General features: G+C 33.8%; 1 protein-coding gene across 1 annotated transcript in view; it reads right to left on the minus strand.

Annotated features, from left to right (window-relative positions):
• Window positions 1-1,183: 1,183 nt before the first annotated feature.
• LOC131950152 (uncharacterized) overlaps window positions 1,184-13,801 on the minus strand; it is a 25,549-nt gene continuing 12,931 nt past the window's right edge. The window contains exons 8-11 of the mRNA XM_059312201.1: window positions 7,996-8,136; window positions 7,433-7,621; window positions 7,151-7,320; window positions 1,184-1,330 (exon numbers count right to left, since the gene is read on the minus strand). Coding sequence (XP_059168184.1) covers window positions 1,184-1,330; window positions 7,151-7,320; window positions 7,433-7,621; window positions 7,996-8,136 — 647 coding nt within the window. The remainder of the gene's footprint in view (window positions 1,331-7,150; window positions 7,321-7,432; window positions 7,622-7,995; window positions 8,137-13,801) is intronic.

Consider the following 13,801-nt stretch of genomic DNA (forward strand, 5'->3'; position numbering starts at 1 on the left):
TCCTGCCGGGGGGCCGCCCATGCAAAATTAAATCCCCCGCCCCCAATACCCACCCACCCCTATTCCGCCCCCCCCCCCCCCACCGCAGAAACCTTCTCGGGAGTATTCATCAACTCCCTAAAGTTTAATGGCACCGGGATAAATTGCGTCGAACCGCAATCGTCTTTTATTTTTATATACCGTATATTGAGAAAAATCACACCATTTCGTGGCGCCGCCCTTGTGAATTTTAAAAATGATTTTTTTACAGAACCCTTCCCTGGAGTGTTCTAATAAAGTCCCTAAAGTTTGATGGCTATCGGATGAACGTTGTGAGACCGCAATCGACTTTTATCTTTATACACCATATGTTTAGAGAAAACAAATCGCGCCTTGCCAGGGCGCCATCCCTACGAATTTGAAAATGTTTTTAGCGCAGAAACCTTTCCAGGAATATTCTCAACATCCTCCCAAAGTTTCATGGCGATCGTGTGAACGGTGTCACCGCAATTCAGTTTTATTATTTTTGTATACCGTATATAGAGAAAAAACGCACCTTTACGTGGCGCCGCCCTTGCGAAATTAAAAATGATTTTTGTTTTACAAAACCCTTCCCCAGAGTGTCCCAATAAACTCCCTCAAAGTCTCATGGCTGTCGAATAAACGTGTCAAGCCAAAATCGACTTTTATTTTTATATATCGTATAAAGAAAAAAAAATTGCGCCCTGCCAGGGCGCCAACCCTGCGAATTTGAAAATGTTTTTTGCTTTTTCGTTTGTTTTTTTCTTTGTGTTCGTATTGGTGTTTGTGGTTGTGGTTGGGTTTGTTGTTAGGTTTTTGTTTTCGTTTGTATTTGTAATTGTGTTAGCGTTATGTTTGCATTTTGTTGTTTTGGTTTTGGATGGTTGTGGTTTGGGTGGGCAATGCCGGGTTTATGATGATTACTAAACACAGGTAATGGTCTTTAACAGAAAGGTTTTTCACAGAAGCCAGAGCAGGGCCTGGCCGGGACGGCTAGTTTTGATCAAATATGTAAACCTATATTTTAAAAATATCCACAACCACAAAACATACAGTGGTTTTTTTAATTTATGACCATGGTTGCAGTTTATTTCAGCCAGAATGTGACTTAAAACCAATGGATTCCTATTTAAAAAAAACGGTTTGAAAGAATAAAAATAGTTAGTAAGCCAGTTTATCCTCTCTATGTAACGCTTTCGGAGAAACAAGTGCTGATTGGCTTAGCTGCCATAAACAGGGTCGACTGGAGAAGTATAGCTGCATTTCTTTGTTCATCAGTCGCTCCAATAAATAAGTCACTGTAACGTTTGAGAATGTTTCTAGAGGCTTGCTGTGATAAATATTAAATTAAGGTAGCTCTTCTTAGAAAGTGTAAAATATAAAAATAATCCTTAAAAAACTTTACAAAATTGTCGATTTTCCTTAAGTATGGTGGTAACAAACTCAACAAAAGAAAATGTATAAAACAGATAAAAAACAATATAACGCACATAAAACGAAAAAAATAGTATATTATTAAACATTAAAGCGAAAACCATTATTGTTACATTTAATTTTATCATACTATTTTGTATATGAAAAGAATATAACTTTTCTGGAGTAAGATAACGAAACTACAACTACGTCGAGATGAAATAAATTATTTCCAATCGTTTTAAAAACAGATCAATTATTCCCGTGCAGGTTTCCCTCTACTTGATCTGTAAATATAGATTTTAAATGAAAAATTCTTAGATTTTCGTTTTATTATTTCAAATATGCCTGTCGAATTACATTAACAATTATTATTTTTTATGTTCACGAATTAATTTATAAATCAAATTACCTTCTTGTGCAATTAATAAAAAGTAGGATCAAAAGAACTGATAGAAATATGAAAATTAACATTTTCTCATTAGATGACATGGAAGAATTTTGAAGATTTTCTTGGGAAAAAGTTGTTTCCGTTTTGTTTACGGGAAATGAATGGGATCTTTTCTTTTCATCTGTAATGAAGTATATATTACTAATATATATATATATATATATATATATATATATATATATATATATATATATATATATATATATATAATATGCTACATTTTGTCTAAACAAACGAAAACTACATTAAAATTTAAGATATATACTGCAAAAATATTTTTTTTTTGAAAACCGAAAATAAAGTGCAATTATATTCCAATGTTTAAAACAGCAGCTCAAGACGAGTCTAAGCCATTAATTTATTCGTAAAATAGATGTCTTAGTTAAAGTTGACAACTAATCATCAAACACAACTTCCAAGTAAACTATGTTGTACACTACATTTGAGATGATGATCGTCCTATTATTATTATTATTACACCTTAGTTCAGCGTCGCCAAAAAAAAAACTTTTATGATATTAATCAACGTAAACTCAGTGATTTAAATTTCGCCGTGAACACTAATCATTCTGGTAATTGGAAAATTATAGTTTATTATCGATTTCTAAAAATCCTTCAGTATTTGATATTTTATGTCATATAACCATGAACTAGTATATCCAGGGAAATATACGCCTCTGTTTTTTTTCTTGAAAAACATCGGTTCTTCTTCCCTTAAACTTCTAATTTCTATAGCATTATTCAACTTAAAATTCCCCCCTAACCTCTAATATTATAAAAGAATATACAAGAACGTTTTGTGTAGCTCACTACTGCCTTATTTTCCCTGTTCATCATTGTTACCAGCTTACACAAATATAATATGTGTTAAACAAATTTTATGTTGTTTTTTTTAATTGAAAATTATCTCACTCTCATCCAACCAATACTAAGCTCCAAGAAAAATACTTTTTTGTAAATGTAACCAATGACAATAATTAGCTACTACATTATACAAAGGTGCATGTTTATGAATAATGTTAACAGTCAATTTGCTTATATAAATAATTACAAAGTCCATTTTTACTTTCTCGTATACAGAGTATAGTGGACGTATTGTAATCGTGCACAAAAAGCACATGGAATTGTGAAAGTTTTCATCTTTTTTACTTTCTCGTATATACGAAGTATAGAGAAAGTCTTGCAATCGTGCAACAAAAATCGAGATTTTTACAAATCTCGACGTTTGACATCTCACTGATACGGAAAAACATAATTTTGCAATCTTGTCCGTATGTCTGTGTGTCTGTGTGTCTGTCTGTCTGTGTGTAAACACGATAACTTGAGTACCGTTACAGCTAGGTTGATGAAATTTCATATATAAGTATTTTAATGAAAATCGTAGATCCTGATGAACTTCTGAGCGATTTCCGATAACCGGAAGTGGTATTTTTTCTACTTTGAAATTTTCAAAAGCCTATAACTTGAGTACTATTCCAGGTAGATAAATGAAATTTCACATTTAAGTAAAAGATCTAATTCTCTACCATGTGTCAAATTTTGAGTAATTTCGGTTGACCAGAAAAACTAATTTACACTATTTTCGATTTCTCAAAAAACGCATGTAAATTTGTAAAGTACTAATAGTATTTTTTCTATGAGATTCTATTCTATTTTTAAAAGTTTAAGTAATTAAAAATCACGTCTATATTTCATGTTATATAAGAATATTCGAGAAAGTTTAGGGGAGATAACTCCCGGTTTATTTAACTTTTCCCCGATTTAAGGTAACCGAAAGTGGAACTTATTTTACTTTTGGTTTTTCAAAAACCTATGACTTTACTACTATTTCAGATAGACTAACAAAACTTCAAACATAAGTAAAATATCCAATCCTCTGAATTCTGTTAAATTTTGATTAATTTCTCTTGACCGGAAGTAGTAATATACGAAATTTTCAATTTCCAAAAAACAACTTCCAGTGCAATAATGTGAAAGAAATTATTTTATTGTTATTTCAAAACCTATTTTTTTTTAAAAGACAGAATAGAATCGCATATAGAAAAAAAATTAACACAAAAAGAACAAAAGACAAATGAGTGGAGGATTAGTGCTGTATAAATTCAACTTAGTTACCTTTGACGAAAAAGCGGAGAAGACCTAAAGTACTACGTACGAGCTTAAAAAGAACTTAAAATATGTCTGTATTAAGTGAGAATAAGATTTTACACACATGTATAAAATGTGGTCTATTGAAACGTTTCTTCATTTATCGATATTTTTAAAACCAGAACATAGTAAACTACCTTTTGTGTTATTGGAGAACACTCAAAAATTGGAAGTAATAAAGTTATTGTATTTCCAGTTAAGATTTCCTGTTATTAAAAAACCGACTTAAGTTGAAATTACCTTATGCATTCAATGTATACTTATGTCTCATTTCGTCCAACCTAACCTAAGAGTTTTTCAAGTTATTGGGTTTTGGTAAACGGAAGTAAAATAAGTACCACTTTCGGTTACCGACAAATTCACCAAAACTTCGATAAAGAACTACAAATTCGATATTATGATTATTTTTTTAATTTCATCAACATAACTGAAACTGAATTCAAGTTATCTTTTCCATAGATGACAGACACAAATTGCAAAACTTGTTTTCCGACTCAGCGAAGTGTGAAACGTCAAGATTTGTCAAGATCTTGTTTTCGATTTTTTGAACGATTACAATACATCCTCGGTACTGTGAATACAAGAATGTAAACAATGATTATAATGAAACTTACAATCCATGCAGTAATCACCGACTCTGTTAGGCATACATTCTTTACAAACTCCGGTGAACTGGCAGTCTTGGTGTCTACACGTTATACTACATATGTGGTCACAGTGTATGCCATACCTTCTTTTCGTACATTCTAAAATTAGATATTGTTTGTAGTTAACTAGAACCATATAGAATCATAGATAAAAGAATTATATATATACACATATTATATATATATATATATATATATATATATATATATATATAGGCCTATGTATATATATATATATATATATATATATATATATATATATATATATATATATATATATATAGGCCTATATATATATATATATATATATATATATATATATATATATATATATATATATATATATATTATATATATTATATATATCTATATATATATTGTGACCTACTTAGGTCTTTTCTTTCTTTATATAATTTAGTTTATTAAGTTATGTAATCGACCATGAGAGTTGTACGGTCATCTGAAATCCTCGGTCACCTGAACTCCGTCACGTCATGTGATTGGATTTTAATTGGTTGTTCCGATCCTTAGCAGATCCTCGAACAATGGTCTTACGACATTAAAGATCCTTAGCAGATCCTCGACCAATGGTCTTACAACATTAAAGATCCTTAGCAGATCCTCGACCAATGGTCTTACGACATTAAAGTAACCTCCCTTGGTTTTGATCTTGTATAAACTCGTGCACGGCAAGTCTCCTGGCAGCTTGACCCTAGTTCCTGAGAGAAACAGTGTCGGCATTTTGAGTTGTTTAGTTTGTGGCGGTATATTTCATTTCCTTATTATAAGGTGTTTTGTGGCCATTTCAGTGTTTCTGATATTTTTCCTAGGTGTATTTTTTCACCAAGGCCTCAACTGTGATTTTGATATCTAGTTGTTAGTTTTATTTAATTAACTTAGAGATATCTGTAAGTTGATTTTTTTGCTTACCTTTGCTCTTAGTTTGTATTATATTTTGATGTTGACTTAGTGTCATTTGTATATACTATATACTAGTACACAGATTAAATAGTAGTTGTCAGTTACGCCTAGTTTGAGTCACATCGCTGTCCATAACTACAATTAAACGAACCCGGGGTGTTCGCCTGATCAGACGGCGATCATTACAAAAATATATATATATATATATATATATATATATATATATATATATATATATATATATATATATATATATATGTAATATGTATATTTGTAATAAATAAATTCACCTCACGACATATTATATTATGTTATGTAGTTATTATCGTGCCAGTAAGGTACTTTGTATTTAACACAATTATTCGACATCGTCATTCAATAGATTTTTAAAGATAAGTCAAATGCATATTTTTTCATGTTTACAGCATTTCTCCTCAACAGACAATGCAGAAATTGGGGTGGTATAATGTTTGAGCTCTCGGCTGCTAAACTAGCAGTTTTGAGTTTGGATCCCGACATAATACTGAGCATTACATACTTTTTTATCCCATGGATTTTTAAACAGATGAACTCTACTTCATCTACCATAATAAAGAAGTTACATAATAAAGAACTTAAGTATAAAAAAAAGTTTGTTATTTAAGCGTATATAAAAAATCAATCAATTATAAATTAATTTAAAATTTTCAAAGCTAAAACAAATATATTACCACCATATGCCTGCATTCCACACATTGATAAAATATTGCTTGTGCTTAAAACGATTTTCATGATAAAATCATGTTTATCAAAGTTGAATTCGTGTATGAATCCAAAGTGATCTAAAACTCTGGAAAACACAAGCCTGTCTTCATCGTTGTAGTTGTACATTTCGACCATAATATTATTCAGAGATGTATCCGAAATTTCTACAAAGTATAAAAATTATTATTCAGAGATGTACCCGAAGTTTTTTTAGATAGTATCAAATAGTAAATAGGACATTTCCAGAAAGTAAAATTATTATTCGTCTTAATAATGTATTAATGCACAATTTAATAAAACTAAATATCTCATTGACTTATTACAATTGTAAATCGCTTTTTTACTTTACAGTACTTAAAATACTTTAGTTAAAGTTGGTCTCACACACTTTGTATTAAAAAGAAATAGCTGTACATATTTGAAATAGCTTAGCGACTAACTTAAATAATATCAATTTACTATGTCGCTTTCTCTGTCTCTGTCTCTTTCACACATTCAAATATACACACATATATATGTATTTTTATGTATATGTACATACATATATACACATATATGCATAGTTAGATATATAGTAGATGTATATATATATATATATATATATATATATATATATATATATATATATATGTATATATATTGTTACATTGTTATATATATATTGTTACATTGTTATATATATATTGTTATATATATATACAACAATTAAATATATTGCAATAAACTTAGCTTATGCTAATCTGTCTATTCAGCATATATTCATTTTAAATAAAAATATGTTTGGATTTCGTAAAATATATACTTTCTTACCCGGTGTATGTATTACAATCTGATAGACTTCACGCGGCCAATCAAATTTTGATTCCAAACTGATTTTTTTCCCAGGCCTTTTTATAATTAAACAATTTTCCTCGATATTTTCATGTACGTAATTTATGCTATGACTGTGGCTGTCAAAGCTTATGGCAAAATTTGCTTCTTTTGTAAGATCTCTTCCTATTTGCAAATGGTAAATTTTTTTAAAAATTATTAGAAGAAGCAATGTATCGGAATATGAAGATATTAACGACTAAAGCTTAAATATAAATTATCATATCAAAATACTAACCGCCGTTTACTCGGAGTTTGCAAATGGAAGCATTTGAATTAAATATGATTTTAATTTCAGTTACTACTAATTTGCTTTTGCAAAGAATCTCGACATTATATGAATCGACCCTAAAATGCGTTGACTCGGGACATTTGTTCTCATTTCCATTGAGGAATGCATGAAGAGTTGCTGCACTAATATTACTGTCTTTAAAAGAAAACATTAAATATTAATTTTAAAGATATTGACATAGTTATAAATAAAGATATATAGAAAAAAATACTGATACAGTTAAATTATAGTTATAGTTACGGATAAAGCTACAGAACAAGATACAATTACATACAGCTGTAGACAAATACATATACTGAAACGCATACACATACAGCTACAAACACATCCCCATCCTCGTTCACGTTCAAGTACAGGTAAACGTACATGTACACGTACATGTACTTGTGCACATACACATAGACAAACATACAAAAAAGATACAGTTCTAGAAAAAAATACAGAATATAAAATTATTACATAGTTTGTTGTTTTCACATAGAGATAAATCTATCATTTACACCACCCACCTTTATGAAAAAAAGTTATTCTAACAGAAATAAAATAGGTCTCCGCCTTAAACTTGATGTGCACAAAATTTGTTGAATAGCAACTGCCGTTTTCGCGTAAATATTGTGGGTATATTTCATTCGCCAAAAGCATAATATCTCCTGTTTTAATTAAAGAGCTTTGATTAATGAGATAATTATGTTTATTAAGAAGAATATATATATATATATATATATATATATATATATATATATATATATATATATATGGATATGGATATAGATATAGATATAGATATAGATATAGATATAGATATAGATATAGATATAGATATAGATATAGATATAGACATAGATATAGATATAGATATAGATATAGATATAGATATAGATATAGATATAGATATAGATATAGATATAGATATAGATATAGATATAGATATAGATATAGATATAGATATAGATATAGATATAGATATAGATATAGATATAGATATAGATATAGATATAGATATAGATATAGATATAGATATAGATATAGATATAGATATAGATATAGATATAGATATAGATATAGATATAGATATAGATATAGATATAGATATAGATATAGATATAGATATAGATATAGATATAGATATAGATATAGATATAGATATAGATATAGATATAGATATAGATATAGATATAGATATAGATATAGATATAGATATAGATATAGATATAGATATAGATATAGATATAGATATAGATATTGTGACCTACTTAGGTCGAGTCATTTTTATTTTGACATTGTATAATTCCTTATATGGAATGATGGTGTAACACCTGGGGTTTTTCCACTGACTTATTAAGGTGTTTGAGACATAGAAATTTTCCATTAAAATCTGATTGAATGATTCTGATCAGATGATTATCCCAACCAATGGCGACATGAGTTGAGGATAACCTCCCCTGTCACAGAAGTCTTTAATTGCACTGCACACTCGCAACACGAGGCAGTTGATCTTGACCTGGCAGTCTACGAGGCAGTTTTACCTTGATAAGGCAGCCGTCCATATTGTCCGGCTATAGACTCTGACCATTTGAACGTGAGAGTACTTAAGACCTGTGTGTGCCTTGCTTTCTTAAGTGATTTAGTCTTCTAGTTTAATATTACTTGTCGCTAAGTAATTCTAGAAACTACAGCAGTGTTGTGTGGCCTGTGGCTGTTTTTTAGACAGTGTAGAAATCTGTGATAGTGTTTTTTCCTACATTGTGTAAGTTGGGTTTTTGATATTTTATACATTAAATATTTTATTTAGTTCAACCTTGTGTTCGGCCACTTCTGAGTTCGCTGATTAAAAGGTCGTATGTAGATTGGATGAGTGTTAATTACAATAGTATCACTAGCTTCCCTAGACATTAAATTCGAGCCCTAGTGGGTCGTTGTGTTAAGTGTTCATCCACTTAGGCCGTAAGGCATTTGCATATGACCCCGAAAAAAGAATCCGGGGACGTTCTCCTTCTATTTGGCTGATAGATAGGTTAACGTTACAAAGTGGGAGCTCGCCGAGATTTAATCTGTCGTTCCAGTTGTTGGTTATATCAGTTGAATACTAAGGTTAGTTGGATTTAGTTGTTTTTATATCCAGTAGCGCAGTGTTCTTACAACGCGCGCTCAGGCTAGAGTATCTAGGTCAAATAAGCAGACGTGTCACGGCCTACATTTAGAGGTCAAGTACACGGCCCAACGCTGTGTATTAATTTAAAGGATCTAGGCTTGTTGTGATTTGAAAGTTAGTGTTATGGAGTCTTTTTTGGCTAATCCGACTGTTGAAGATGTCGAGAAGTTGAGTAGAAAAGTTTTGGTTAGTGTTGTTAAGGAATTGAAATTGGATTATTCTGTTACGCAGAAGTCAGAGGTGTTGAGAGATAAAATTGTTGTTCATTTCATTAATGAAGGAGTATTTGATGAAAGTTTGTTGGCTGGTGTGTTGCTCCGCGAGGAGAAAACTCTAGAGAAGGTAGAATTAGAAGCTAGAATTGCTTTAGAGAAGGAGAAAGTTGCTTTAGAGAAGGAAAAAGTTGCTTTAGAGAAACAGGAGTTAGAGGCTAAAATTGCTTTAGATAAGAGGAGGTTGGAATTAGAGTTTGGTCAAGTTAGTGATGTCACTTCTCCGGTAGATCCAAAAAAGTTGTCGGTAGGGCAAGTGATTGCCAAATTTGGGAAATTAGTTCCTAAATTTGATGAAACAGATTTGGTCGTTTTCTTTAACTCGTTTGAGAGTTTAGCGAAGACATGTGAATGGCCCGAAACTTCCATTACTGCTTTATTGAGCTCTGTCCTTACTGGGAAAGCTGCAAAAACATACCAGGCACTCTCTCACGACGTTCAAAATAACTATAGTTTGGTCAAGACTGCCATTTTAAAGGCCTACGCACTGACGCCCGAGGCCTATCGGACAAAATTCCGAACACTCCGCAAGTTACCCACACAATCATATGTGGAATTTCTCTTTGAAAAGGAGAAAATATTCTCAAGGTGGCTACACTCTGAGGAAGTTTCTGAGTTTGAGAAACTCAGGTCACTTATCCTAAGGGAAGAATTCCTATCGTCCCTGCCTGAAGAGATACGACTACACATTCTGGATAACAAGATAACTGACATCCAGAAGGCTGCTGAGTCGGCTGACACATATATGTTGGTGCATAAGAAACCACCGGTGTCAGGAAACCGCCTCAACCCCGTGCTTCCCCTTTTTGGCAGCAGTCATCCTGTTGGCCAACATTTGAAGGCATCACAGTCCAGAGAGAAACCAAGATCAACTCTCAATCGTCGAGCAGTATGCCAGTTCTGCAAAAGGTCTGGGCATCTTGTCAAGGACTGTTACAAACGTCTTCAGAATAACAGAGAGGTGGTGCGTACTTCCGCGCACTATGCTCTATCCCCTCAAGCAGCCAGTTCAACTATGAACTCTAGAATTCAAAAGGACTCTAACCCTAAGTGTCCGCAAGAAGGTAGTCAAGTCTCCACACATTATGTGCAGTCACATTTTGACTGTTCTCGCCACCATCCAGTTTCTTCCGAGTCTACCGATCTCGAGAGATCGAGAAAAGTTGACTTTTCATCTTTTATTGCCGAAGCCATCATTAGTAAACCAGGTGATCCGTTGTCTCAGAAGAATATCACCGTTCTAAGAGACACAGGAGCGTCACAATCACTCCTTTTGAAAAGTTCAATGGACATTTCACCAGAGACGAACACTGGAAGGATTTCCATTATCCAGGGAGTGGGGACAAAATCTACTGTCGTCCCTCTACACAAGTTTGCCCTGAAACATCATCTCGTCGAAGGTGAGGTCATTTTAGGTGTGATAGATAGTATGCCTGTCCCAGGAGTACACCTACTTCTAGGGAATGACCTTGCGGGAAGCAAAGTATACCCCTGTACGGTTTCAGACCCTTTGTCAACAGTTCCAGATAATGATTATGAACTGTATCCTGCATGTGCGGTGACAAGAAGCCAGACCAAACAATTGTCTGACACAATGTCTGAACCACACCTGCCATCATCGTCAAGAAATTCGACTCCCAAACTAGAGTCTATGCTTCCAGAAAACACAAGCCTGGGCTTACCCCTGAGAATATCTCAGGAAGACATCATTAAAGCTCAACAAGTCGACGCGGAACTCAAAGCAACGGTCGAAAAATCTCTATCATCTGACGATGGAGAATATTTCTCCGAGAACGGCCTCTTCTTTCGTCGCGCTATACCAGTGATTGCCTCACCAGCCGAACCATGGTTGGGTAAAAACCAGCTGTGGATCCCTCCACCTTATCGGCATGAAATACTTAAGCTGGCACATGACCATCCAATGTCAGCGCACCCAGGTGTCACTAAAACGACGGCGAAGATCAAAGAACTGTTCTTTTGGCCCAAAATGAGAAAAGATGTGTCGCGTTACTGTAGAAGTTGCACGAACTGTCAGTTGGCCGGAAAGCCAAACCAGACAATTCCTAAGGCCCCTTTGAGTCCGATTCCTGTATTAGAAGAACCTTTTTCTAAAATTGTCATGGACTGTGTAGGTCCCTTGCCTAAAACCAAGGCGGGCAACGAGTACCTACTTACCTTTATGTGTTCAAGTACCCGTTTTCCCGAGGCGATTCCCTTACGGAACATTAAGGCAAAGACTGTAGTCAGAGCCATGACCCGGTTCTTCACTACCTTTGGATTACCTAGAATCGTGCAAACAGATCAAGGCAGCAACTTCACCAGTCACCATTTTCAGGAAGCGCTAGCCAAGCTAGGCGTTACCCACATCACCAGCTCAGCCTACCACCCTCAGTCTCAAGGCGTACTTGAGAGGTTCCACCAAACCCTCAAAACCATGTTAAGGACATTCGCTAACAGTAACACCCAATGGGATGAGTCTGTTCCTTGGATTATTTTCGCCGCGAGGGACTGTGTCCAGGACTCTTTAGGCTACTCGCCTTTTCAACTTGTGTTTGGACATTCTGTCCGTGGCCCCCTGAAGCTGATACACGAACGTTGGACAGGTACCAGTGATCATCCAGTGGAAAACTTCGACGATTTTCACGTTCGACTGAAAGCCGTGTGCGAAATGGCTCACAAGAACTTAAGAAGGGCCCAAGTTAGAATGAAAGAACTGTATGATAAGCGTTCTTGTAAACGAACATTCAATCCAGGCGACAAAGTTCTTGTGCTAGTACCTAATCTGAACAATGCGTTATCCTTGAGATATTGTGGACCCTTTACTGTGCATTCAAAATTAAGTGATTTGAACTATGTTGTCAATACGCCCGACAGAAGAAAGAAACAGACAGTGTATCATGTCAACTCACTGAAAAAGTATTATGATAATTGTAACAATTTTCAATCCACAGCTACTTTACCTGTATGTTCAAATGTTTCTGATGATGTGATACATGATAAATTGAAACCCCCAAAATTGGTAAATTCTTCCTTTTTAGATAATTTGAATGTCCACCTTATGCATTTGTCCACAGAGGAAAGCCATAGATTGTCTCAGTTATTCGAGACATTTCCCTCTATCTTTGGGGATGTCCCCAAAGAAGCGAAGGTTCCACCTCATGATGTAGACGTTGGTGACGCAAAACCCATTAAACAACACCCCTATAGAGTTAACCCGGAAAAAGCTGCTTTGATAAAAGATGAAATTGATTATATGCTCAAGAATGATATCATTGAGCCCAGTTTCAGCAACTGGAGTTCCCCATGTCTCCTAGTACCGAAAGACGGTGGATCTTTCAGGTTTGTGACCGACTTTAGGAAGGTGAATGCGCTCACCAAAGCTGATTCCTATCCTTTACCTCGAATAGAAGACGTTATTGATAAAGTTGGTCAGGCTAAGATAATTTCCAAAATTGATTTGCTTTCAGGATACTGGCAAATCCCCTTATCTGACCGTGCAAAAGAAATATCTGCTTTTGTAACCCCTAATGGTTTTTATAGATACAAACGTATGCCTTTTGGTATGCGAAATGCTGGTCAAACTTTCCAGAGGGTCATTAACTCTGTCATTGCTGACATAGACCAATGTGAGGCCTACATAGATGATATAGTTGTATTTTCTAATACTTTTGAAGAACATATTGTTCAGTTGACTAACCTTTTTAGAAAATTGTCTGAAGTTAATTTTACTGTAAACTTACATAAAAGTAATTTCTGTAAAGCTTCAATTACCTATTTGGGTTATCAAGTGGGAACGAACCAAGTTCGGCCCATTGAAGCTAAAGTAGATGCTATTGTAAAGTTGCCACCTCCCAAAAATTGTAAAGAGATCAAAAAGTTCCTTGGGATGGC

The sequence above is a fragment of the Physella acuta genome, unplaced genomic scaffold (genome assembly GCF_028476545.2).
Source record: "Physella acuta isolate Inbredline_101_S28 unplaced genomic scaffold, ASM2847654v3 ptg000738l, whole genome shotgun sequence".
Classification (NCBI taxonomy): domain Eukaryota; kingdom Metazoa; phylum Mollusca; class Gastropoda; family Physidae; genus Physella; species Physella acuta.